The sequence below is a fragment of the Pelodiscus sinensis genome, chromosome 11 (genome assembly GCF_052426305.1).
Source record: "Pelodiscus sinensis isolate ZL-2025 chromosome 11, ASM5242630v1, whole genome shotgun sequence".
Classification (NCBI taxonomy): Eukaryota; Metazoa; Chordata; order Testudines; family Trionychidae; genus Pelodiscus; species Pelodiscus sinensis.
Window position 1 is genome coordinate 50,782,311 of NC_143062.1, and position 25,507 is coordinate 50,807,817.

The 25,507-nt window shown below is 47.7% G+C and overlaps 1 protein-coding gene across 16 annotated transcripts in view; it reads left to right on the plus strand.

The window, feature by feature from the left end:
- FHIT (fragile histidine triad diadenosine triphosphatase) overlaps positions 1-25,507 on the plus strand; it is a 1,114,957-nt gene that overhangs the window by 1,085,803 nt on the left and 3,647 nt on the right. For all 16 annotated transcript variants that reach the window (XM_075938454.2, XM_089781282.1, XM_089781284.1 and 13 more), the window contains one exon: positions 17,132-17,241. In XM_075938454.2, the coding sequence (XP_075794569.2) occupies positions 17,132-17,233 (102 nt within the window). In that variant the 3' untranslated portion in view covers positions 17,234-17,241. The remainder of the gene's footprint in view (positions 1-17,131; positions 17,242-25,507) is intronic.

Here is a 25,507-nt window from a genome sequence, read left to right on the forward strand (position 1 = left end):
CAGGTAGAAACCTGCAAATTCCTTTTCCTGCAGCTTCAGTGCAATGAAAAAAACCCATCTGAGACATTCCATTGGCTTTTGAGAACCCAACTTTTAATCCCCAAATTTTAGTGGTGAGCTTTTGGCTCAAATTGGAAACTCCATTCGTTTGAGCATGTGTTATTCATATTTATTGGAAATTTGTCTGAACCCATTAACCTCTGCAACTCCTGAGTAATGGACAAACTGGTTAAAATAAAAACTAAATCATGGCTGGACCTGGATCAAACTATTCTGAGATTCAAAAAAGTGTGGGTAAAGTTCCCCCACTGATTTTTTCCATCGTCGCGTTGCATGTGCACTACCTGGCTCTGTCTTGAATCACTGCATGAAAAGTTGCTCTCATGACATTCTTTGCCCTGATCAGTTATGGGGAATAGCGAAAGCTTACAAGAGAGCATGTTCAAATGACATTTCCCCCATGTATGTTAGCATTCCAAGATGTTTGTGTGCAAAAGTGTCTTAATTTGGCTAAGCAGAGGCATTGTGAATGTTGCATCATTATTTTAATATCAATATACTGGGATGGAAATCGTAGGAATGAGTTGTTGGGTACAGACATGGATATGGGAACTGGGTTTCTCATTACAGTTTAATACTATTTGCAATATTTTTAATCAAAATCCCTTCTTCTTAGGTGATTTCAGCCTTACGTAATTGCAACAAATGCACAGGCATAATTATTTCTCTTCAAATCCACAGATCCTTTACAAAGGACAATTGCAGAACATTAAAGCCTTGGACAATATGGTCATCTATATTACTTGGTGTAGGTGAAACTCTGTTCTCCCCCAAGCTCCAAATAAAAGGCTTTGCGAAGAAACCCACTATGGGTACGTTTACACAGCAGTGTTATTTCAGAATATCTGACGTTATTCTGAACTAACATAACTGCTTGTAGGGTAGATGCGGACTATTTCGACATCATGTCAAAATAATGTCGAGCTGGAGGACTTCCTACTCTGACTCCTGTAACCCACATTTTACGAAGAATAAGGGAAGTCGGAGGAAGAGTGCTCTTTCTCAAACTTCCTGCTGTGTACAAGGCACCAAAATCCAGAATAAGCTATTGTGTAGTAATTGATGTAGCTCAAATTGTGTAGCTTATTTCAGCTTTAGTCCTGCTGTGTAGACATACCCTACCAGGCCTTGGCCGAGAGGAGAATGGAATCCTCCCCTCATGGGGAAGGCAGAGTGTGATTTGTTTTTCTCCATCCAGTCATACCAATACAATTGCAAGTTTCACCCCCAATGAGGACTATACAGGTTGTGGTCCATAATCTTCACCATCTTTCTCCGTCTACGTGGTGTGATTCTGTGATGAGGTGTTCTCTGATGAGAGCTGCCAAAGCATCCATGAGCTACAACCTTTCCAAGTGAAAGGACAAGCTGATACCTGGTGCATGTTTCTTAATTCTCCTCCCGTGGGTGGACGTATTCTTAGCGTGCTCTGAGGTGTATGAATAGCGTAGGAGTGGTATGCTTCTGCAGGTTCAAATGGTCACTGTGGCAATCCAAAGAGTGTTGATGCCTCTGGGAACACCTCATGAAAGGTCCATGAGGTTTGGTGAAGGTACAACGGAAGGATGTGGTGTGTGGTGTTCCTTGCTGGAGCAGTACCAAGTTATTCCCCACCACCCCAGTTCCCCTCACTGCTGTTGACCTAGGTTTTCCTGCCATACTATAATTGGACAAACCATAGACCCCTTGCTTGGCTCACAGTGTCTGTCTCCATCCCCGCCCCATGCCATGGCTAGTGCTGCGTGCAGGGTTTTGTGCCTTTTCTGCTATGGAAAGAGCATTTCTAAAACATTGTGCTGTTAGTGAAGAAATGAGCCAGTCGCTTATGTTCTTTTCAGCAACCTTCCAATGTCCAGGGTGAACTTTTACGACTTCTTCAACCAACTGGCAAGAACTGGAAAGGGCCATTAGCCATCTGGTGTCTCCAACTTGTAATACAGTTCAGGCTTTCAGGCATCTACTACCACTTAGTCAGGCTAGGCGATGTAAGTCCTGCTTAATTTTTATAGATGTGTAAGATATTGTGGATACTTAGAAGTCTGCTAACTCAGTTTGTGAAGCATTGGAGGCACTTGTCTTTCATAGGACTTGTCTGGCTGGAATGACCCTAGGCCAGCCCATCCTCAATAGATTCTTAACGCTACTTGTATTTGAGGATTTCTCTCATTTCACACAGCAAGAGGAAATGCCGTCCATATTGGCAGATTACAATGGGAACGCTGGGAGATTCTTTGGGAACAAAAATACACGACCTTCTTTTAAATAGTTTGTTCTCCCGACAGTGTGTCCTTGGTAAGTCAGCAGCAATTACAAGGTTAGACATCCCTGCAGATGATCGAAAAGGTCGTAATGTTGTCTTTCCGAGCGTGGTGCTTCTGTGAAATATTCCTGGTATTACTCGGGTATTGGGATTGGATTTAATGTTTCGTTGCAGTGCCATCTGTTTTCTCATTGTCGGTTTCTTCCCCAGGTGGGAGCGGAGGTGCTTTTAGGGAGTGAGAAGTGAAGCACACATCAGCATTCAGAGCAGATGTATCAAAAGCAAAGGAGCGTTGAGTCTGCAAAAGCAAAACAGTTGCTTTTTAATGGGTAGCGTATTTTGATGAAACTTGGCCTTCCTGCATGTGGATCATCCACAGGGCCTAGTTCTGGCAGCATGGCAGGAGAGCGTTTCCGATTGATCACTAAGGTTTACCCGGGCAATGCAGTCTAGGCACTGAAGCGAAGTTTTCCTCCCTCAGCCAGAGCCTCTCCGCTTGATACTGCCAGGAGTCTGTTGGCATTGGCCAGAGCCTCGTGGTGCCGCAGTAAGGGAGGCCTTTGCAGATCCAAAGCTAACTCCTAAGAGGCGAAGGAAAGCGTTGCTGCTCGTGAAAGTGTCACCGGTGGAGGGGTGGAACCCGTAGCCCCGGCTAGCCAGCATGGCTGCAGAGCAGGGCAGTGGCTACGTTTGAGAGGATGTGGGAGGGGAGTGGCTGGTGCACGGCCGGAGTGCAGCCAAGTAGGGTTCCGTGCCTGTGGCTCGCTGGCATATCCACCTTCCCCCTCCCCCTTATGGGGAGTGGGCTGTGGAGACGGGTCATGGAGATCGGAACAGTGCTCATGGGATGATAGTCTCAGGGGGACCTCTCTGATCCAAGCTATCATCCAGTGTACTCATCATACCACTGAGCCCACCAACTGCTCTCCGCAGCGCCCCACCAACCTGTCCTGCTGGGCCAGAAGCTCTGGTCTCCTTCAGCCAAAGCACAAAGTTGGGGTAACAAACGCTGAACCAGCTCAGCTCTGGGAGGGCTCAGCAACAGGGACTTGACAGCACCCAGAAGCACAACTCCTCCCCGCTCCGCCCCAGACCAAAACCCTAAACAAATCCATCTTACCCCATGTAAAAGTTTTACAGAGAGAAAACTCATAAGTTTGCCCTCTTCATCCATGAAAGAGAGAGATGCACAGTGGTTGCTCCCCCCAAGTAACAATTATTTACACTGGGTTTGATAATAAACAACCCCTCCACAGTTTGTACAAAAATTGGTCTATAAGGTATCATTTTGCTGTTAGTGCCTCAGTGGAGGCATTTGGGGTCGAAAATGCACACTGGAGTCCCAACGCATATTTGAACTCACAAAGCCGTTTGGGCAGTGAGTTCATACGTAGCAGGTTTAAAACAAAAGGAAGTACTTCTTCGCTCAATGCACAGTCAACCTGTGGAACTCCTTGCCAGAGGATTTTGTGAAGACCAGGACATTAACAAGGCTCAACAAAGAGCTAGATAGATTCATGGAGGTTAGGTCCGTCACTGGCAATTAGCCAGGATGGGCTGGAATAGTGTCCCTAGCCTGTGTTTGGGAATGGGCTACAGGGGTAGGATCACTTGATGATTCCCTGTTCTGTTCATTCCCTCTGGGGCACCTGGCATTGGCCAGTGTCAGCAGACAGGTTACTGGGCTAGATGGGCCTTTAGTCTGACCCAGTATGGCTGTTCTTATGTCCTTAATATCACATCTAAGTTACGAGGCTGGAAAAGGCTCAGATCTTTGTTCGGCTACCAGTGTGATAATATGCAGTTACAATATATCATTGACTAAGCAATCAAGCTTTATTATAATACAAGGAAAATGAGAGCACTGGAAAGAATCTATGTCAAAATACTGTACTTAAATACTTTGGTGGTTATAAATTCTTAACCGTCAACACTATATAAAGCATTGAGAAGAGCAACTTTGCTAATTAATAGAAAAGCTATTTTCAGAACTTTTAGCTTGTAAGTTCCATTAAGGACGTCTGCTTTTCTTCCAAGGGCGTTGCATAGTTGCAGACACCGTCATGTACTCAGTACACAAAGCAGCCACCAGACCTACACCCAGGACCCCGGTAGCCTGCTGCCTCGTGAATTGTGAATTCCCCCCTGTTTAGGGGAAGATACAGACGTTCCGCAATGTGAATGGATCATAAAACAATCTTGTGCTGCCCCGGAGGCCAACAGGGATGAAAACACAAACCATTCCGTGGCACTAACAACTTTAATAAAATAACACAAAGCACAGCTGTCAGGTTTGCCAGCAGCCTCGCACGGGGAGCCATGAGTGAGAAAATGAACACTTTTCGCAAACCGAAATATTCAAAGAGCCTGGCTGTTTACAAGTAATCAGACCTGACAGTCGGAGATTATTGGTGGAAGAGTATTTTCTGCCTGAGGTGAGAAAAGAGGGTAATTTATCAGGAAACCCAAGAAGTCAGATATCAGAAATGATCTGCTTGAAGAAGGGCATACCTTGGAAATAGTGAATGTATTTGTTCGGCAAGACAAGGAGATGGAGTAGGCTGGTAAACAAGACTCTGGGTGCTTGAAGAATCTTGAGCAGACACAGTGTGTAATTTCGCCAGCGACTGTGGTTTGAGAATTGTGTAATATGTGCTCCAGTGTTGGCCCAGGATTACAAAATGAGTTTATAACATAATAGAGTTGGCTACAATCAGTGTCTGGTTTCTTTTTGCCTTCTGTCCCCTCCTTAGAGGGAATGACTCCGAAATGTAAACATCATACATTATAAAATAGACCCGAGAATAAATTAGCACGGCTGAGTTATATTCTCTCAAACAGCTACGCATGCAAAAACCTGATCTTTTCCCTGCCTTTGACTTGCTTTCGGGCACTGAATGTTGCTGCTGGATGGGTCTGTGTTTGAAATGGGCCTTTTTTTTAACCTTTCTCTTCTGGAAGATTATTGATACTTCCAAAAAGACACACAACATGTTGTTGCAGTACAAAATCGTGTTTAGAGGCCAGCGTGTCGCGGCATGATGCGACATCTGCACGTTGCAGCTACGCTTCCTGGCACAGCTCTGCAGTCGGGTAATTCTGCAGTCCCTTTCCTCGAGGTGTCCAGGCCTTGTCCTACAGAAGTACTTGTTATTAGTATGTCTGAAGTTGCTGCTTCCTGCTCCACATGCTGGTAGGATCTCTCTTCCGGAGAGCACGTCGTTCTACATGGAGTATGACAGCTGAATCCATTCAAGATCTCATAGAAGAAACTTCCGTTCTTGATTGGTGTTCATGAACTCTGATACCAACAGGTTAACTCTGGGTGCTTCAACACGTACATCTAGTTCCATGGTCTCTCCCTCTTTCTGTCTCATGCAGAAAGGGGGGAGGGTCTATGTTTTTACGTTCCACTTGATTGTCTCATCAACTGCCAAGTTGCTAGGATTAAAATTTCACCAATGATGCAAAGACTTTGTTCCTCTACAGGACCCTCTCCTCACAAAAGATCTGTGACAACCTTGTCCTCTTGCACTGAGTCCAACAGAGGACACTATATTGGACTTTGTCCATCCTCCTATCACGCCTCCTCAATCCTTGCCCAGGCTGCTGATAATGTTGACTCCTGCATTTCTCTGCTTTCCTTGGCCCTTTAAACAGCATTGCTCATCTCTGGTCACGATGCAGCTGCACGATCATTCTCCAAGCTCATTGCTGTGACTTTCACGCCCCCTTTTTGGAATCCTGGTTCTGGCAGTAGAAAATATTGCATCAAACAGAAGTTGCTTGGCTTCTCTTTCAGTCCCCTCCCTCGGGACATGTCTACACTAGGAAACTATGTTGAAATAATTAAAATTGATGTAATAACTCCCAAAATAACAAAATCGAAATTGCGTGTCCCCACTATGGGGAAGCCTCGAAATTACTCCGAGGCAGGCTCCGTTAATGTGGACGCGCTACTCGACTTAGAGCCCCAGGAAGCACTGGGGTGTAATTAGTTTGAATGACTCTGGAGAGTTGTTATTTCGATAAAGCAGCACCAGAGCATCCCCATGACAAGTATTTGGAAATAACTATTTCCAAATTAGCAATATTCCCTGAGAAAATCAGGAGGGCAGATTTTGAAATAAGCGGCTCGTTATTTTGAAATAGCGGGCTTGGCAGTGTGGATGCTCCACTTATAAATTCGGCCTAAGGGAGGTTATTTCAAAATGGCGCCCTAGCGTAGACCAGGGCTCTCTGTCATCTCTCGTTCTGTATCCAACTGTGAACGTTCACCTTCAAATGGCCCTTGGTGCCAGCCTCCGTCACCTTCTTGATACATTTTCAAACAGGCATTATCATGCTTTCCCCTCACACTGCCCCTAAAGCTTGGGAGGGGCTCTCCACAGATACCTGCTGTTTGTACAGCACCTACCTCAACGGGGCCCTGAACCCTGGCTATGGACCCATCGTAACACAGTGAGGCGCTTGCAAAACATACATGTTTAGTCTTGGTTCCTGAAGGCGACTGGGCAGAAGCTGTGTGAAATTTCCTTTGCAAGGGTGGTGTTAAGCTGTGTAATATGTGTCTCGGTGTCTTGCTGAGGCAGGGAGGCTGAGTGGGAAGCAGTGTTCACTTCCAGGCTACATCGACTGCCTCTTAGAAGAGACGGCACCTTTCCCACACAACGGGGAACTCGGAAGTTTGGTTCCATAGAGAATTTGGAACCCAAAATCTTTCATTGGATTTAATGTTGCAGCGGGGTGGCCTAGTGGTTAGGTCATAGAATTAGCTGGTAGAAAAGGGGTGCAGAACCCTGACACCGGTGCCCCGGCCTAGAAACTCTGCCCCAGTGTATAAGTAAAGTCTTTACGTTTGGGGCGTGGCCCCAAGAGTCCAGATTCCCCCATTAATTAGGGTTCTAGCAGGTTCCCCCTTTGTCCCAAGGGGTGGGGCTGGAGGCTAACTTGCACCTGCAGCTGGCCAAGTGGACGGCGCTCCTGCCTCCTTGCTGGTCAGCCTCTCAGTGAGCCTGGCTCCTTCCTTTTATCCTCCCTCCAGGCCTGGCATTGGCTACAGGCAATGTGGGGCGGGGCAAGCTGGGCCAAAAGGCTTTGTTTAACCCCTGTGATGCCAGGTCCTCCTCTCTTCACTCTCTCACTGGTGCCCTGAATGCTTCTTCTCTAACCCCATTAACAAAGTCACTTGTAGGGAAAAAATAACCATTCTTTTTGGCTGCAGGCCGTTAACATTAATCAAGGTGTAAATTTTGGCCTCATAACCTGAGGGAAGGGAACTAAGATGTGTGGGGAAAAGATGTACGGGTCAGTCATTCTCCATCTTTAATCAGAACCATTTGTGGAGCTTCGGTTAAAGCAACTGCTCCAGAAAATCATTTCAGGTAGATAAAATGGGATAACTTCCGATAAAATATTCTTTCCCCCAAAGCTTTGCAGAAATAGAATCCCCTTAAATAAAAATGCAGGCTTCAATGTGTCCTACATCTGAATACCTCTGTGCACGCAAAGACGTGAGCTCAAGTCCTCCAGCTTTGCTCGGTTTGAGCTGCTAAACCCACTCGCCTCGAACAGTGGAAACGGCAGCTATTTCCGCTCTTCCCTGGGAGCAGCCCCTGGGAGCTAGAGGGGGTGGAAAGCTTCATTTTTATTGCACGACAGATGTTTGTTAAAATGAGCTTAGATGCACCATAGGGATTTTCATTTGTGTCTAAATATGAATACTCATCGGCAGGGGTGAAAGTAACTTGCATTTCTTACGGGTATTGTCCTATCACAACCCGGCGCGGGGTGTGGGGGGTTGCAATATGACAGTACCAGACATGGATGTGTGAGATGGAGTGCAGGGGGTATCAGAGCAGAGGATTGGGGGGCAGGAGTCAGGGTTGGGGAGTGTGGGGGCTCAGGGCAGGGCGCTGGAGGTGTGTGGGGTGGGATATAAGAATCAGGACAGGGGATGGGGGTGAGGTGCGGTGCTAGCCACATTGGTGATCCTGCCCTGCATTGTTCCTGTTCCCAGCCAAATGGGAGCAGTGGGAGCAGAGCTTATAGGCATGGGAAGGGAGCTAAGGGTGGGTGGGGTGCTGCAGCACCTCTGGGATCCTGCCCCATGCACCCAGGGGTGCTGGCTGCCTGCCCCATGCTGCACACCAAGGGTTCTCCTGCCAGCCCTGCATGCCTGGGGGCCCAGCTGCCAGCCTCAACTCTGTTGGGGGGAAGGACAGAAGTAAGGCCTCACCCTCAGCCGACCACTTTATGAGCACACTGCACCGAGGCACAGCGGCTTCCTGTCATCTCTGCTCACCACAATCTGTCTGCGCAAGAGTCTCTGTAGGAAATGTGCACTGGTGCTTAGGCCAATTTTCAGGCCAGAAACGTGCGCATTTTGGCTGTACATGAGATTGATGGTGAGGTCAAGTAGGACTCTAGCTTTTCAGGATGGCGGAGTCCCCTGAAAACAAATACTCCCCAACTTTGGCAAGTGTTTTCTCTTGCAGTATCCTGTGCCCCCTTGAACACACAAACTAACTTCATGACCGTGCGTTGCATTGTAGTGTAACCTATGCACCTGCTGGGTGTGGTGCACTGTCCCATCTAGTGCAACTTAGACCACTTACACAGAGAGAGTGAGTCTGCTCTACAGCCTTAGCTGAGAACCCATGTAACGTTTTGGCTCATGTCGTAGAGGCTCATGCACTAAGATCCACGGGTCTCTGTTCGCCAACTCCCAGGGTCCAGCTTATGTGAGAATGTAGGCTTTGGATGAAGCTGCATAAGGAATGGGGCTGCCCAAAGGAAGTGGGCATACAGATTCCCTTGGGCAACTTAGAAAATCTCTGCCTTTGGCTATCCTTAAGATGATGTAAATGACTAAGGCCTTGTCTACACTAAAAGGAAAATTGCCACTTCCACGATCAATCTGCCGGAGTTCAATTGAGTGAGTCTAGTTAAGGCTTGCTAAATCAAACTCAGAGGGCTCCTGGCATTCAATTCTCCTCCTTTTATGAGGAGCAAGGGAAGCCAATAGGAACATTTGCTCCCATTAGCCTCCTGCTGTGGGAACACCACCAAGCTCGGTTTAAGATAAGCCGACTCTACCTATGTATTTTACGGAGCTAGAGTTGTATACCTTAGGCTGAACTGCCGAGTGTAGTGCAGACCTAGTCTAAGACATTTTGCGAGCATAATGTCTTCCCAAGCTCAGAAAGTACTGTCACAGTTATGGCTGAGACCGGGTCTGCACTAAAGTCTTGGATTACAACCAACCTAGTGTCCTATCGTTTATTAAAGAGAGGTAGAACGTTATAAGCAAAATGAAGTCATGGCTGACATGGATCATGTGCAGATTGGACAATGGATGGAGTCAGTGATGGGCAAACATTTCAGTTGGTGGTTTATTGGACCCAGCTTGTTGCAGATGAAGAAAGGAATGTCATGGTTTTACACTCTCTCAGTGGATACCTTGCACTGAGTAGGTTGGACATTAGGAAAAGCTTCCCAACTGTCTGGGTGGTTAAACACTGGGATAAATTGCCTAGGGAGGTTGTGGAATTTCCATCACTGGTGATATTTAAGAGCAGGTTGGACAGACGCCTGTCAGGGATGATGTAGCCCATGCTTGGTGCTGCCGTGAGGGCAGGGGACTGGACTCAGTGATCTCTTGAGGTCCCTTCCAATTCTAGTGTTCTATGATTCTGTGCTTCTGTACACGTCAATATTAATATTAGTGAGGTGGCTTCATTCGCTGCCCCTACCTTCAGCAAAATTGCTCAGCTCCTATTGGCTGGAAACTGGTCAATGGGAGCTGAGGGATTTTGTTAAGGGTGGGGACAGCGTGCAAAGCTTTCTCCTCCCTGCCCAGACAGCATAGCAGTTAGAAGCCTGCTGTTTAAAGTGGCTGCAACTGCTCTTTATTAAGGGTGCTGGCGAGGCGGCTGCGGGCCGCATCTGGAGGCTTGGCAGGCCCGATCCAGACTGCTAACCAATCTTGTTCCCCCATCATTGAATAAATGGAGCAGATTGTTCTAAATGGATGCAGTTCTTACCCATGCTCCAGCCCATCCCTGCTGGGTCTGAGAGCTGGGAAAGCAGGAGGGAGCGCTAAAAGCCCTGCTCTGGCTAGGGGAGAATGCCTCTGAAGCTCTCTTCTACAGACCCTGCTTGCAAACGCTGGTGTGAGAGAGGTCAGTGAGTGGGGCTGGTGGGGAAGGGGAGAAAGTCCCATAGTACAGAGCAGCACTACGGTCTTCCCAGCATTACTGTGGCTCACAGGGCAGCCCTGGGAAACTTTCATAACTTCTAGACTCACAGGAGCCACCTAGGTAAGCGCCTCCCTTCCAGAGCCTGCCTCTGGCACCCACCCCCCTTTCTACCTAACTCCCTGCCCCGGGTCACCACCCAAACCCTCTGTATCCCCTCTCCCACATCCTCCAGGTCACAACTCTCTTCTAGACCCTCCACCTCCTCCTACACCCCTCTCCCAGGCCAGAATCCTCTCCTGCACCCATTCCCTTCCCTGACCCTGCACCCTAGTCCCCTGCTCCAGATCGTAATCCCCTCCTTCACCCAAACTCCCTCCCAGATCCACACTCCCTCATGCACCCCAATCCTCCATCCCAGGCTTCCTTCTGCAGCCCACCCTGTGTCCCCTCCACAGAAGTACGGCCCTTGACCACCTACCAAAATCTTGGAGTGGGCCCCCGCATTAAAAATTATTGCCCACCCCTGTTCTATGACCAGAGTAGGTGGGGTTAGAGGACAAAAACAGGGTATGTCTACACTACCCTCCTAGCTCGAACTAGGAGGGTAATGTAGGCATACCGCACTTGCAAATGAAGACCGGGATTTGAATTTCCCGGGCTTCATTTGCATAAGCGGGGAGCCGCCATTTTTAAATCCCCACTGCTTCGAACCCCGTGCAGCGCGGCTACACGGGGCTCGAACTAGGTAGTTCGGACTAGGTTCCTATTCCGAACTACCGTTACTCCTCGTGAAATGAGGTGTACCGGTAGTTTGGAATAGGCACCCTAGTCCGAACTACCTAGTTCGAGCCCCGTGTAGCCGCGCTGCACGGGGTTCGAAGCAGCGGGGATTTAAAAATGGCGGCTCCCCGCTTATGCAAATGAAGCCCGGGAAATTCAAATCCCAGGCTTCATTTGCAAGTGCGGTATGCCTACATTACCCCGCTAGTTCGAACTAGCGGGGTAGTGTAGACATACCCACAGAGACTCCATTGTTGCCCTGTTATAGCCATTTTAACCTTGGATCACAAAATGATTATTGGTAAAGGTTACCAGTTGCAAAGATACAAAAAAAATCCCCCTCTTTCTTGTCAAGTGTGAGAAACCATTTGGGGCTCTGATTTCCATTTAGAAAACATGGTGTTTTCAGCAAACAAAACAGCTATTTTCCGTGTTTCTGTTTGTAAGTTGCCAATATTTATTTAGGGTATGTGTATGTGTTACGGAAATAAAAAACACTACCAAAATGTACTTCAGTTTATTCTGCAACCCAAATTAAAGTAAATCTATCCTGATGAATTAGAATCTGGAATCACCCTTCTGGCTTGACTAAATAGAAGCAACCTGGAATGAGAGAATTGAGGCCAAACAATTAACTTTAATTGTTGTGACTTAAACAAAGGCAAAAAACCCAGTCCCAATTTGGGGAGGTCACATGGCAGCCAGGAGGAAGATGGCTGCCTAGCCCTAGCAGGCTCACTCTCCACATATCAGTTCACCTGTAATAATTACTTTCTGGCAAAATTGGCTCTAGTTTCTGTCATAAAAGATTGACTATTGACTATGGATTACAATGAAAACCAAGAGGCACCAAAATAGCAAAGCCCGAATTCACTCCAGCAACCGATGAAGAGACCTCAAGGCCAAGAAGTCATAGCACGGAAAGAATTCCTCACAGACCAACCAGAGTCAATCTCAAAAGATAGGTCACCTCTCCCGAGATGTACGTGGGGCCAGTGCTCGGATGGCTCGCTTGAAAAATGAGCTACAAGCGACTGCCATTCAAACCAGGGAAATTAAAGAAGGAACACTGACAGGACACCATGGGGGGAAAAATGTTCATCTTGAACAGTTGTTTCACTGAGATCTGTTTTCTGTCTCTTGAGCACTGCTGAGGGGCTCGAGGCGAGGAATATGAGCAGCTTTCTTCAGAAGCTGCTCCCTGACACATTTATATTGGACACCCATTAGATACGGAAAAGGCTCAGCAAATGGCTGGTCCTAGAAGGCAAGAATCTGACAAGCCTTAGACTTTTGTCTGCAAGCTGCTTAAGTTCAATAATAAACTTGTGCTACTGATTGTACATAAGGGTTCCTGCTTTTCTGGCAGCAAAAGCCACAAAATGTCAGTTTTGGGGACTTCTCAGCGGAGCTGAACAGCAAGAGGTCTGCGTTCGATGGCCTCAAGGAAATCCTCACGGGGACCAATGTCAGATATAGCAGCAAGTACCCGTCCAGCTGCACTATGGATTTTGCAGGCTCCACATGATTTTGCAAAGCGTGGCGGATGCTTCAGAGACTTTGGTGGAAGATTTTGTTCCACAGTTGATTCAGTCGTCTTTAACTTCTCCATGCGAGAAAATAAGCATCCCGTTACTTCCGAGACCATCCTTGGGGAGGATCGGAACGTTATGGAACGAGGCGAATGCTGCAATAAATATCAATTCCAGCTGGGCCTCCGGCTTTCTGGCTCATTTCTACAAAATGTTTTGTAAGCCTCTGTCTTCTATTCTGTCCAGGGTCTTCCCGGAAACACCCCAAAAAGGAACGCAGACTCATGGCGTAAGAACTGCTTTAATGACTTTAAGAAGTGGGTTGCGCCCACGAAAGCTCCGATACCATCTACATGTTCTGTTAGTCTTTAAGCTGCTGCTAGACTGTTCATTGTTTTTAAGTTTATCCAGTTACAGACTAACTTGGCTCCCCCTCTGCAATGCTTATAATCCTGGCTCCAGCAAAGCACATCGGAGCTATGCCAGTCTTCCCAGGGTCCCGGCTTTCTCTCGTGGTGTATGGTGAGGACGAAGGGGAGGGACACACAGCTCTACTACTGGCAGTTTGATTTCCTCTCCGGCTCCTCGGCTTCCCTACCGCACTTCCAGTTCGTTGCTTGGCTGCTTTCAACTCTTGTCCATCTACCAGCTGCAGGAGCCATGACCCCTTCTTCCCCTCCTTGCCCCCCAGCTGCTAATGGGCAGCAGGTCCCTGAGGGAACTCTGGTGCAGACAGAACCAAGCAGGGGCAGGAGAAGAGCGGTGGAAAATTGTGTCGGACTGGACAGCTGGGAGTGTGGAAGGGTCACCTGGACAGACAGTGGTGGGCACACTGTGACGTAGTGGGGGTGCTGTTATATTCGCTGCTGCATTGTGTGTGTGTGTGTGTGTGTGTACCTCAGTCCCGTTCCCTCCCCGCAGCTCACTCTGCATGAGGGGGGAGAGGCCAGGCATGACTCATTGTGGACGTATGTCCGTGTCTCACCTCCGGTGGGCCAAGTGACAACAGACATTGGGTCTGAGAGCAAGACAATGCAGGAGGTGGGGCTGCCTGGGGCCAGTTGCTGGGAGGGTGAGTTAGTCTCGGCTGGACTAGGTTGAGTGATGATGTTTTAGACCAAGGAAAAGGGGGTTCAGGGCCCGTGAGCCCTTCCCCGCAAGAGGAATAAGGCTGTCTGCTCTTGGTGTCTGTGCTAACACCGACGCTGTGTCTCTGAGAAGCAATAAAACTTTCTTCTCTACTGGCCGACTGAGAGTCACATCTGGCTGTGGATGGGGGTGCAGGGTTGGGGGCTCCCCGACACGCCATCACAGACACCGTGGTGGAAACGGTAGAAACAAGAGACACACCCCTCGTAGGTGAAAGTGGGTTCAGGAGTGGCAAAGAAAGGGACAATTGCTCAGGTCCTGGGAGAGGGCACAGACCAGGGGAAAGTCTGCTCCAGTCCTGGAGGCAACGGTGAGAGACAAGGGACTGGGCAAAGGGCGGGAGATGAAGGCGCTGCTCAGGACGTCTGGCAATGGAGGAAGGGGTGTCGTGACACAAAAGGGACCACACAGGGAGATAGCGTGAGGTATGCGAAAGGGATACCAAGATGACAACAGTGTCTCCATATGGCACATTTGCACCATCTGCAGCTTTGGGAGTTTTAAGACCGACTGCTCTTGTCTCATAAATTGTTTCTTGCTATGGTTAATTACCCTCCATGAAACTCAGGAAACTATCAGCGTAGACCCTGTGCCTGAGAAAATGGATGCAAGATATGCAACTCCAGCTACATGAATTGAGTCCCTGGAGTTTTGACGTACCTTGCATTGATTTTCTGGGGCAGCCCCACTGCGGGAAGTCGATGGGAAAAACTCTCCGGTCAACTTCCCTTACTCTTCATGACTGCCTGAGAAAATTGATGCCAGATACACAACTCCAGCTACGTAATTTGCGTCACTGGAGTTGACGTACCTTGCATTGATTTTCTGGGGCAGCCCCACAGTGGGAGAAACTCTCCCGTCGACTTCCCTTACTCTCAATGACTGCGAGTGTGACCCACCTAGTGTGGGTCATGGTCCCATGTAGTGGCACTTAGCTTCACTGTAAGTGGTCTATGTCTAGACTAAGCTGAAGTTTCGAAAGAGGGTATGCAAATTCCTCTTTCAAAACTTCATCGTAGTCTAGACAAGCTCTATGAGATAAGAACAAGGAACATTTGTCGCCTAAACTCAGGGCCAAATGGCTTCATAGCTCACGCTGTAGCGGCTCCTACATTAAGCTCCAGAGGTCCCTGGTTCAAATTTGCCTGGTGGCGGTTATGTGAGGAGTTCTGGGTTGATGAGGGTGCCCTGAGTGTTTGGTTTAGTGGGTTCTTACCAGACCCGAGAAATCAAATGCCAGAAGATCAACCTCTGAAACATTGATTTTCCCGGAAGTGCAGATGAGACTGTTAACCATAAGACCGCATCTTGAAATGGTGGAACACGAAGCTGTCTGAGGTTAGTAGGGTATTTTCATAAGTTTCTTTAAATGAATGTAAAGAGAAGCCTGGAGGTTAAGCCTAGAACTTTCTGCCTCCAAGACTTGCATCAATGTACCTTCCTGTGATATGCACACCTTTCTCTCTAATCCTGTCAAATTGTTATGATGCGTTTATACCCTACCGACAGCTCGTGAGAAAAATGATACTTAGTCCTCTACTAGTGGAACCGTAATACAGTTTAATGTGGCAACGGCTATTGTATCGGATCTGCCTTGCTATGGAAGGAAATACATTTTGCTACACAGATTTCATATTCTTCTAACACTGTATAGGCCTTTGGTTGGCAGGATTCTGCGCAGGAGAAACATCACAAATAAAAGTGTGGGCTGGATAGATGCTAATGACCTGAGTTTATCGGTGTGCTTGGCAAATGTCCCATTATTTCTGAAACTGAAGCAGTTAAGAGCAGAGGTGAAAACAAAGTTGGGTTACAAAGAAGAGGTGCGACGCCATTATTTTCTGCAGCTGTCTGGGACAACAACAAAAACAGTTAATATTGGAATGTTCTTCTGGAGAAGGAAGTGGTAACGTGAGGAAGGTGTTGCACGCTGCATCTAGCCACATCTCAAACATTGGCAATGCTTTGGAGCCAAAATACCAATTCAATGGGAAAGTTTTTGATTTGTCTTCTGTCCAGTGATGATAATCTTTGTATGTTGCGTGGCGGCTACTTTGAGGCTACATACGAGTGAACGGTCACTTGAATGATGTTTTACCACATAGTATGCCTATGTCTCCTCCCAGGGGTGGTGGGTATGCTAAGCAGGGGAAAGAACTGCCTTCTTAAGCCAAAGGCCTGGTCCTAGCCACACGCCGCCCTTCCTGCCCACGAATTCCTACTGTAGGCGCACTGGGGGTGGAGTGTTGCTTCCCCGACTGCCTATCCTCCCCGTGTTCCAGGGCCAGGAGGATGGGGCTGTGTGCCGCTTCACCTCCCCATGCCGCTGGGGGGAGGGGTTGACTGTTGGGGGGAGGTGGGGCAGAAGGGATGGGGCTGAGGGCAGGACTGGGGGCTTTCCCATGTCTCCTCCATTGGGGAGTCCAAGCAATATTTCAAATGGCCACATCAGTAATAACAGCACGTCGCCATCACTGCAATATGTGGCACTTTATTATGCACGGGATAAATAATTCACACGTGTCCATTGATTCCTATTCAGACAAACAACTGAAATAGTAGTTAAAGGACAAGAAGGGGTTTTGTGAGTGGGACAGGCGGTCTGTCTCCTGCTCTTGGGCTGGGGAGGGTGGGGAAAGGAGAAGAAAGTATCTGGATTGAAAAGGAGAAGAAAACCATTGGTCCTCTGTGGAACATTGGCAACTGGATCTCTGTCCTACACGAAGGTTTGGGGCCATGGCCATATGGGCACAAAAACAAGAGCAGAACTGAGCATAAAATTCTTATAAAAATGGCCTGATGATTGCGGGCAGCGCAGCTCCCCCGAAAACACTCAACTGTCATCCAAATGTATCAGTCAGTCCTGCCTTCATAGGCTGTCAGTTAATTATCCCGTTCCATTGATTAATACTCCCTGTTCCCCTCAAACAGCACTACCAGTCCCTCCTGCTAACCCTTCCCCCTACAGAGTCCATCAGCCTCTTCCCTTTACATCCATCCTGGCCTCTCTCATCCTCCAAGTCCCTGGGTACCATTCGCGGCCTGGCTCGGAGCCCACCCACACCCCCGCTCGCAGAGCAAGGGGACAGGGGAAGTGTGGGGAGTCCATGAACTAATCCCATGCTTTGTTCTGTGTTTTCCCTAAAAAGCTGGAGCATCACGACAAAGGCGAGGAGGACTCCCCTGCCAAGTGGAGGTCGGAGGAGGAAATGGCAGCGGAAGCAGCCAGCCTTAAGCAATATTTCCAGTGAAATCCAAGGTAAAGGTTCCGAAGCGATGGTACAGATGCAATGTAGACAGACCCCAGGAGGCCCGCTTGAGGCGCTGTATAAACCAGTCCAAGAAATGCTTCATGACACAGTGTCAGAACCAGGCTCAGTGGAGGCCGGGCTCAGGCTGTGGGGCTATAAAATCGCACCAGTGTCTTTCCGCCCTGGGTTGGAGCTCGGCCTGAGACCTCATGAGAGGGGGGAAGGTCTTGGAGCCCAGATACCCGCCAGAGCTTGGATGTCTGCATTGGTTAGCCAGAGCTTGAACGTCTGCATTGGTTAGCCTCACAAGCCTGAGGCAGCTGACCAGGGCTTCAAGGTATGGGGCCCCTGGGGTCTTGTGGTGGTTTTGCAGCACAGGCATGCCTTAGAGATGCAGACCCTGCCCTAGAAAGTGACAATCAAGGCTACTGGGAGCAAAAAAAGAGAGAGAGAGAGAGAGAGAGAGAAACGCGGCAAGGGAGGGGAGGGAGCACCAGGGCCGCAAAAGGAAGGCCAAGCAGCTCCTGGGGTTGGTTATGCACTGATCATCGTGGCGCTAAAAGAACATGCTGCTTCCAACGCACTCCTCCAGCACCCCGGCGCCAGCCTGGAGACATGCTCGGACAGCAACGCCCAGCAAGCAGGACTTGGCTCACCAAAACAGGTGCAGTTTGCGAACAGCTTCCACCCTGTGGGGTCCGGCAGGTCCCAGCTTTCCCTTCTACTTCCCATAGGAAATCGTCTCCGTATATATGCAGATAAATGTTCCCTTTTTTAAGAGAGACCACTGAGCACAGGATATACAGTATCGTCTACGCAACTCCTAGTGCTAATTCTGCCACAGAGCGTGGGAGCGAGTGCTGTTTTGTGCTCGCAAGCCTTAACTTAGTGGTTCGGCTGTACTCTCAAAAGAAACCTGCTGGGGAGATGCCTATTGTGCTGCATTTGCCATTGGCCCAAAAAGAGGAAAGGATTTCAAGAGAGGGGAAAAACAAAAACAGCTTGGCAAGTGCTGATGATAGTTGCACCTAGTAGCTATAGCACCAATCTCAATTTCTAGAGTCCCAGACGTGGCATCCTTCCAACTGAAACCATAGAACTGGAAGGGACCTTGAAAGGTCACCAAGTCCAGTCCCCTGCCCTCACGGCAGGACCAAGCAGAATCGAGATTATCGCTGACAGATGCCTGTCCAACCTGCTCTGAAATATCTCTAGGGCTGGAAATTCCACAGCCTCCCTAAGCAATTCCACAACCACCCTAGGAAATAAATTGATAGCGCCGCAAGTTTCCTCTTCCCTTCCCCGTAATTCGTTAGCGTCATCCACTTCACTTGTGTCTGAAAGTTTCTGATTTTGTCTCCCAGGGAGTAGGAAGGCTATAAATCTACCTGCCGTGTGCCTGGAACTTGTTTTTTGCAGCCCAGCTTGGGAAATCTTTGACTGAAAGTCCACAGAGAATGTGCATGGCCGGGATGAGCTTTGCTCTTCAGGGTTTAGTTGCGTCACTTGTTTTCAATTCCTCCGAGTCGCTGTGCACTTTTTCTGGCTCGCCTCTCATTTAGCCACAAGAGGAAGCTGCAGTTAGAAAACGTCTGACCCAGGCAGAAGAGAGGTATTCTGGGAGGAGGCACATACGTACACAATTAGAGTGTGTCTACACTGGACCCAGAGCTCGAAATAAGCCACACAATTTGAGCTATGCAAATTAACTCGAAAATAAGCTATGCAATTACAAAATAGTTTATTTCGTACTTAGGCACTGTCTACATAGCACTTATTTTGACTTATTCCGAAACTCCTCTTACTCCTCGTGGAGCGAGGTTGACAGGGATGACGGAACAGTGATATTTCAAAATAACGGGTGCGCTTAAAAGATACAGGCGAGATATTTATAGCGCTGCAGTGTAGACGTAGCCTGAGGCAAGAACAAGAGGCGCTGTGTAGATCGGTACTCACCTCACTGGAGCATTCGTGCAGACTGGACATTGCTGTGCTTCAGGAAGATGGAGACTGAAAAGCCTGCTTCAGCTGATCTCCTTTCCAATGCAGGCTCTTTCCCCTTGTGTATTTGTTCTGGCTTCTTCTGGTCTAATTAGAAATGAAAGACTGTTGTCGTACCTCGGTGTTTTCGTACCTCGGTGCCTTTGGTGGTCTGGACTGTCAGTGTCAGCGTCGTCTGGTCAGGGTTGTCCTGGCACACTCCTGACAGGACCTCTACTCTGTCGGTGATATAGTATTGGAATTTTCAAAGGAGCCTATATATGAATCAGGCCCACCACCAGTGGCAGCAAAGAGGGCAGTTGCCCCGGGGTGTGGTGATTCAAAAGAGCGCGAGGCCCTTAAAATCACCACTGGCGTGCCATGTGACGTGTTTCAACAGCTCTGAGCACTAGATGTCCTTAGCCCTGCGCCTTCCACCCAAGACTGTGCCCCTTCTGGAAACATGGATCCACCCCACCTCCACCTTGCCCAGAAGCTCAGCAAGTCTATGCCCTCCCTATATAAATTTGGTCCCCAAGTGCCATTGAAAGTCAATACAAATTGGTTGTTGGATTAAGATTCCTTCGTGTACCCGTCAGATGAATAAATCCATAGATTTCCAAGGCCAGAAGGGACCACTGTTACCATCTAGTCTGACCTCATGTGTAACACAAACCAGAGAACTGCCCCCAAATCATTCCGAGAGCAGAGCGTTTAGGAAAACATCCCATCTTGATTTCAAATTTGTCGTCGATGGAGAAGCCACCAGAACTCTAGAGGTTGTTCCAAAGGTTAATTAATCTCATCATTAAAAACCTATGTTTTCTAGCTTCAACTTCCAGCCCTTGGATCACGTTATAAAATGTACATCAGATATATCTTTCTCTGTTAGCCTGAAGAGACCATTATTAAATATGCATTCCGCCTGTAGAGATCTGTAACTATGGTCAAATCACCCTTTAACTTTCTCTGTTATACTAAATAGATGAAGATCATTGAGTTGATCACGATAGGCAGGTCTTCTAATCCTTTAATCATTCTCATAGCTGTTCTCTGAACCCTCTCCAATTGATCAACCTCCTTCTTGAATTGGACATGGAATTCCAATAGTGGTTGGACCTAGGGATGTGAACGGGCAGGGTGATGCTTGCTGGGTAACCGATTAACCGGTACCTCCGGCCGTGGGCAAATGGCTGCTCCAGCCCTGTACGGGGCTGGAAATGGCAGAGCCCATCCTCCTACCCACCCCACCTCTCCTTTAGTCGGTTAAATGGTTAAACATAGTATTGAACACTATGGTTAAATGACATTGAACACTCTGGTTAACCAATTAAACAGGAGTTCACTTCCCTACTTGGGCCAATGTCAAATACAAAGGTTAAAAACACCTCTCTACTCTTATTTGAGATTCCCTTGGGTTTATGCATCCCAGGATCACGATTTGGTAACAGAGTCACTTCAGGAGCCCATGTTCAGCTGACTGAAAATAATTTGGGAGTCACGGTGGATAGACTCACTCCTTCCTAGGCTAAAGTCCCCATCCTGTAAGTGTGACCTACATTCTTAGTACCTCCATGTATATATTTACATTTAGCTCTTTTAAAATACACGTTGTTTCCTTGTGCCCAGTTTACTATCCAGTCCACATCTGTATCAGTTACCTGTCTCATTCGTTATTTGCCAATGATAGTTTTTTCTTTCAGGTCACTGATAAAAATGTTAACTAGCGTAGCGCCAAGAATCAGCCGCCTAGAAATACACCCACTCGGTGACGATTTCCCCCTAACCTTTAAGGTCAGGAGGGCCCATTGTGATCACATTCTCTGACCTCCCGCACATCACATGACACAGAACCTCACCACCTACTTCAGAAACTCAACGGCCACATCTAGACTGGCATGATTTTCCGCAAATGCTTTTAACGGAGAAGTTTTTCCGTTAAAAGCATTTGCGGAAAAGAGCATCTAGATTGGCACGGACACTTTTCCACAAAAGCACTTTTTGCAGAAAAGTGTCCGTGCCAATCTAGATGCGGTTTTGCGCAAGAAAGCCCCGATCGCCATTTTTGCCATCGGGGCTTTTTTGTGCAAAACAGTTTTTCCCTGTCTACACTGGCCCTCTTGCACAAATACATTTGCACAAGAGGGCTTTTTCCCGAACAGGAGCAGCATAGTATTTGCAGAAGAACACTGACAATCTTACATTAGATCGTCAGTGTTCTTGTGCAAATTCAAGCGGCCATTGTAGACAGCTGGCAAGTTTTTCCGCAAAAGCAGCCGCCAGTATAGACGCAGCCAAGCAGAAATAGTGCACTAACGATCTAAGTCCTCAAATATTGATGTAAAGACTTAAAGTTACAGAGAATACATCATTTACTTCAGTTCAAACCCCCCCATGATCTCTGCCAACCTAATCCAGGGGAAAATGCCTTCCCAACCTCAAATATGGTGATGGGTTAGACCCTGAGCATATGGGTGAGACCCATCAGCCAGGAACCTGGGAAAGAATCCACAGTTGTACCTCAGTAGTCACAGAGGGGCCACCGTAGGCAGATATGGGAGACTAGCTGGAGAGCCGCTATTACCAAACATCTCCAGTGGCCAATCTCATCATACCACCCCCTCCAGACAGTTATCAAGCTCAATCTTGAAACAAGGTAGAGTTTGGGGGATTTTCGCCCCTAGCATACCTCTTAGAAGTCTGTTCCAAAAATCTCCTGATCATTTGAAACCTTTCTCTAATTTCAAGCCTAAACTTACTGCTGGCCAGTGTATATCCATTTGTTCTTGTGTCAACATTGACTCTTAACTTAAACACCAGGGAGGGAGAGGAGATATTTATCTCTTTGATGTATTGATCGAGAGCCACCATCTTTTCCTCCAGTCTTCATTTGTTATGTCTTCTCCTGCATGGTAGATTTTGAGACCTAAGGAGTTAGCCAGTTTTAAATCCATTTAATTTGTACCGTATCCATTTTATATCCTTCTGATTTTGAATCACAATGCCATGCTGTGTCAAGTGAACCACCTTGCAGAAGTGTAAGGCTATTGGAGAAAAGGTGTTGGGCCAAGAGCCAATCCCTGTGGATCAATGCTCTTGCCTTTATCAAACTTGTCATCTCCTCAAAAAATATATAAAGTTAGAGTGACAGGATCAGTTTTCCACAAGCCCATGTTGACACGCATTAATTACATGACCTTCCTTTAATTCTTCATTAATCAAGTCCCATATTAGCTTTAGTATTACGCCTGAGATCAATGTTCGACTGGTGTCTGAGAACCCGCTGTGAGATTACCCATGTCATCCCATTTCCCCTTTTTAAAATGTGCATAGTATTAGCTTCCTTCCCGTCTTCTGGAACTCCAAAGCTCATTGAAAATCAACATTAACAGCCCAGGATATTTCAGTACTTGGCAGCGCGAGACCTTCAGAATATGTCACTCAACCTGATGGGCCCCTTAGGCACAAAGCTCTGACTCCCATGCATTGTAACGAGGTGCATAAGGAGGTGGTTGTCATCTTGTTCCCTCAGCCCAGGCGTGAGGGGCAGAAATGGAAAAGTCTATGCTAGCTAGATGGCAAGAGCCCAGCAGTGCAAGCCGATCCATTTGCCTGGCCTTCTACCCCTATGCAAAGTTCTACAGAAATCAAAGAATTTGTGCAGGGGAGCTAAACGGACAGCCCAGGCAAGCCTATTCTGGCATTTGGGGCCATTCTTTTCCCTGGACGGATTGCATTCAGTTCTGTGTTAGTGGTATCCTTGTTGTAAGAGGGTTGCCCCATTCACAACCATGCATTTTAACCTAGGAGTCCAAACACAAAGGCTTCGCTGTCTAAGGGTACGTCTAGACTACAGGCTTTTGTCTACAGATACTGTCGACAAAGCTTCTGTCGAAAAGAGCGTCTAGACTAATTCAGTTCTGTCGACAAAGCAAGCTGCTTTGTCGACAAAACCCTGTAGTCTAGACACAACTCTAGATGCAATAACACCTTCTGTCAACAGAACTCTATCGACAAAAGGTGTTATGCCTCGTAAAATGAGGTTTACCAGCGTCGACAAAACTGCTGAGTTCTGTCGACGTTATGTCGAAAGAACTCAGCAGTAGTGTAGATGCAGGTATAGTTTTGTCCACAAAAGTCCACTTTTGTCGACAAAACTCTGTAGTCTAGACACACCCTAACTCTTCTTCATAGAAGTGTTTTTTCTTCTGGTGCTAAAATGCTTTGAACTTGCTGTAAAGTTCATATCCTTTGAACCTTTTCTCACTTGCCTACTCCCTTGACCCTGCTTCCAGCAGTAGGAAGACTGAAAACTCCTAGCCAATTAACAAGGGCACCAAAATTTTCCTCCTGGGCTCTTTTTGTTTGTCACTTCAGCACAGTCTGTCTGAGGAGTTATCCTGGCAAACGGAAGTGCACCTGGACCCGATTTTGACTAAGATTTGAACATGGCCCAGGGGATAGTGGAAAAAAATGCTGCCTCTAGAAATTCTGGAAGCCATGAGCAGCCATGGTGTAGACCACCTGCCATGTTCTGGTTGAGCACCTGGCTCTGAGGAGAAATGTCACTTCATCCAATTTGCTCATTTTGCCCTCTCTGATGACCCAAACAGTCCCTTTGAAAAGAGCTATGTGCATTCGCTCGAAGTTAGGAGTCTGATTAAGCTCAGGGCTTCTGATGTTTAACTGTAACATTGGCTACCGTGCCTACAAAACAGATTTGAATCATGGACGAATATTGAAACTATCTACCTAATTTGCCCCTTTGTTTCCAGAGCTTTTTGAGAACTACTTACTATAGCGTAACTGTAGCAGGGAGGTTGGCTTTGAGGGTACTTTCCCAATGTGAAAGTGACACTTGATTCCCACCAGTGAATGGCTGGTGAGCGTCTTTCAGGGAGCATCTCAGGGCTTATCTTCACTTACCCCAAGATCGATGCTGTGGAAATCAGACTCCTGGGCTTCGATTTAGCGGGTCTAGTAAAGACCTGCTAAATTGACTGCTGATGGCGCCCCCATCCACCCTGGTGCACCACTCGGCCATGAGGAGTAAGGGAAGTCAACGGGAAAGTTTCCCCTGTCGACCTTCCACAGTGAGGATACTGCAGAAATTCAACCTCAAGTATGTTGACTCCATCTATGCTAGTCTCGTGGCTGGAGTTGCATACCTTAGGTTGACGTTCTCCAGAAGAGTAGCCCTGCTCTCAGAGAGGGACGCTCCTCTTTCACCCGCCCTCTCTTGAGACCTTCTGCTCCGAGCACCTCCAGTCCCCCTGCGAACCTCAACACAGCTCTGCTCTCCACGTGCAGTATAGCCCCACGAGGCAGGGGAAGGAATCAGGCTACACTATTTGCCTTGGCTCATTTCATTTAGAAATATCCCTTTGGCTTGAGCAGGCTGGGCGTGAAGCTCTCAGACTTGCCCTAGCTGCCCTCAAACTTTACTCCTCCTTTTGCCACTGCCCCAGCTGTAAGGGCAACTCGGTGTTAGGCATTTGGGTGCTTGTATAGCAATTGGGAGGGTGTTGTCTTTTGGCCCTGGAGATGTGACCACAACTTAAACTAGTGACATGCCCTTCACTGACCCCATACAGCCCTTCTTGCATGTGTCTGGAAGCTGCCTCTTGCCCTTTCTCACCACACGGACGTACACACAATACTGGGCCCTACCATGCTGACTCAAGGGGCTCGTGTAAATTGGTCAATTGTAATTCTTCTTCCAGGAGACAACAAGTTGGCAAAACGAGATATCACATTTTCATTGCAGCCTTAAAAACACTCAAGAGCGATTTCTCTTTTTCCTCTCATTAATGCTTTCCAGTGTCAGCACTTGCTGATGGCTTTAGGTCAAGGAGGACTAAAATAACTGCTGATGGCCTCCTTTTCCATAAGAAAGCCAGAGAAATAGCATCTGAATATAATGGGAAACTCTTTAATCCTCTCCCTGCTACATCTGCCAAGTGCCGCTCCAACTCTGCCATGTCTGGACATTAGATATTGGACCCCGGGGGATGCTTGAAGAAATAAATACTTGTGCCATTTCCAATGGTGTGTTGTGCTATTGGGGATGATACGATGATATTTAATTAGACAGTGAGACGATCCCCTTTCAGTTTCACATGCAGGCCCCCACCATCATGCATAGTACTCCTAGCTCTTCGGGAAGAGCCATTTTCTCGAGGACACCCCCAGCTTCAGCTGCCACTCACAGAATATTTACCATCTTGCTGCAGCAAAGATGAAGCTCCGAGAAGTTGCAAGGAGCTCAGGAAAGGACAGGGCTTTTAAGCAAGG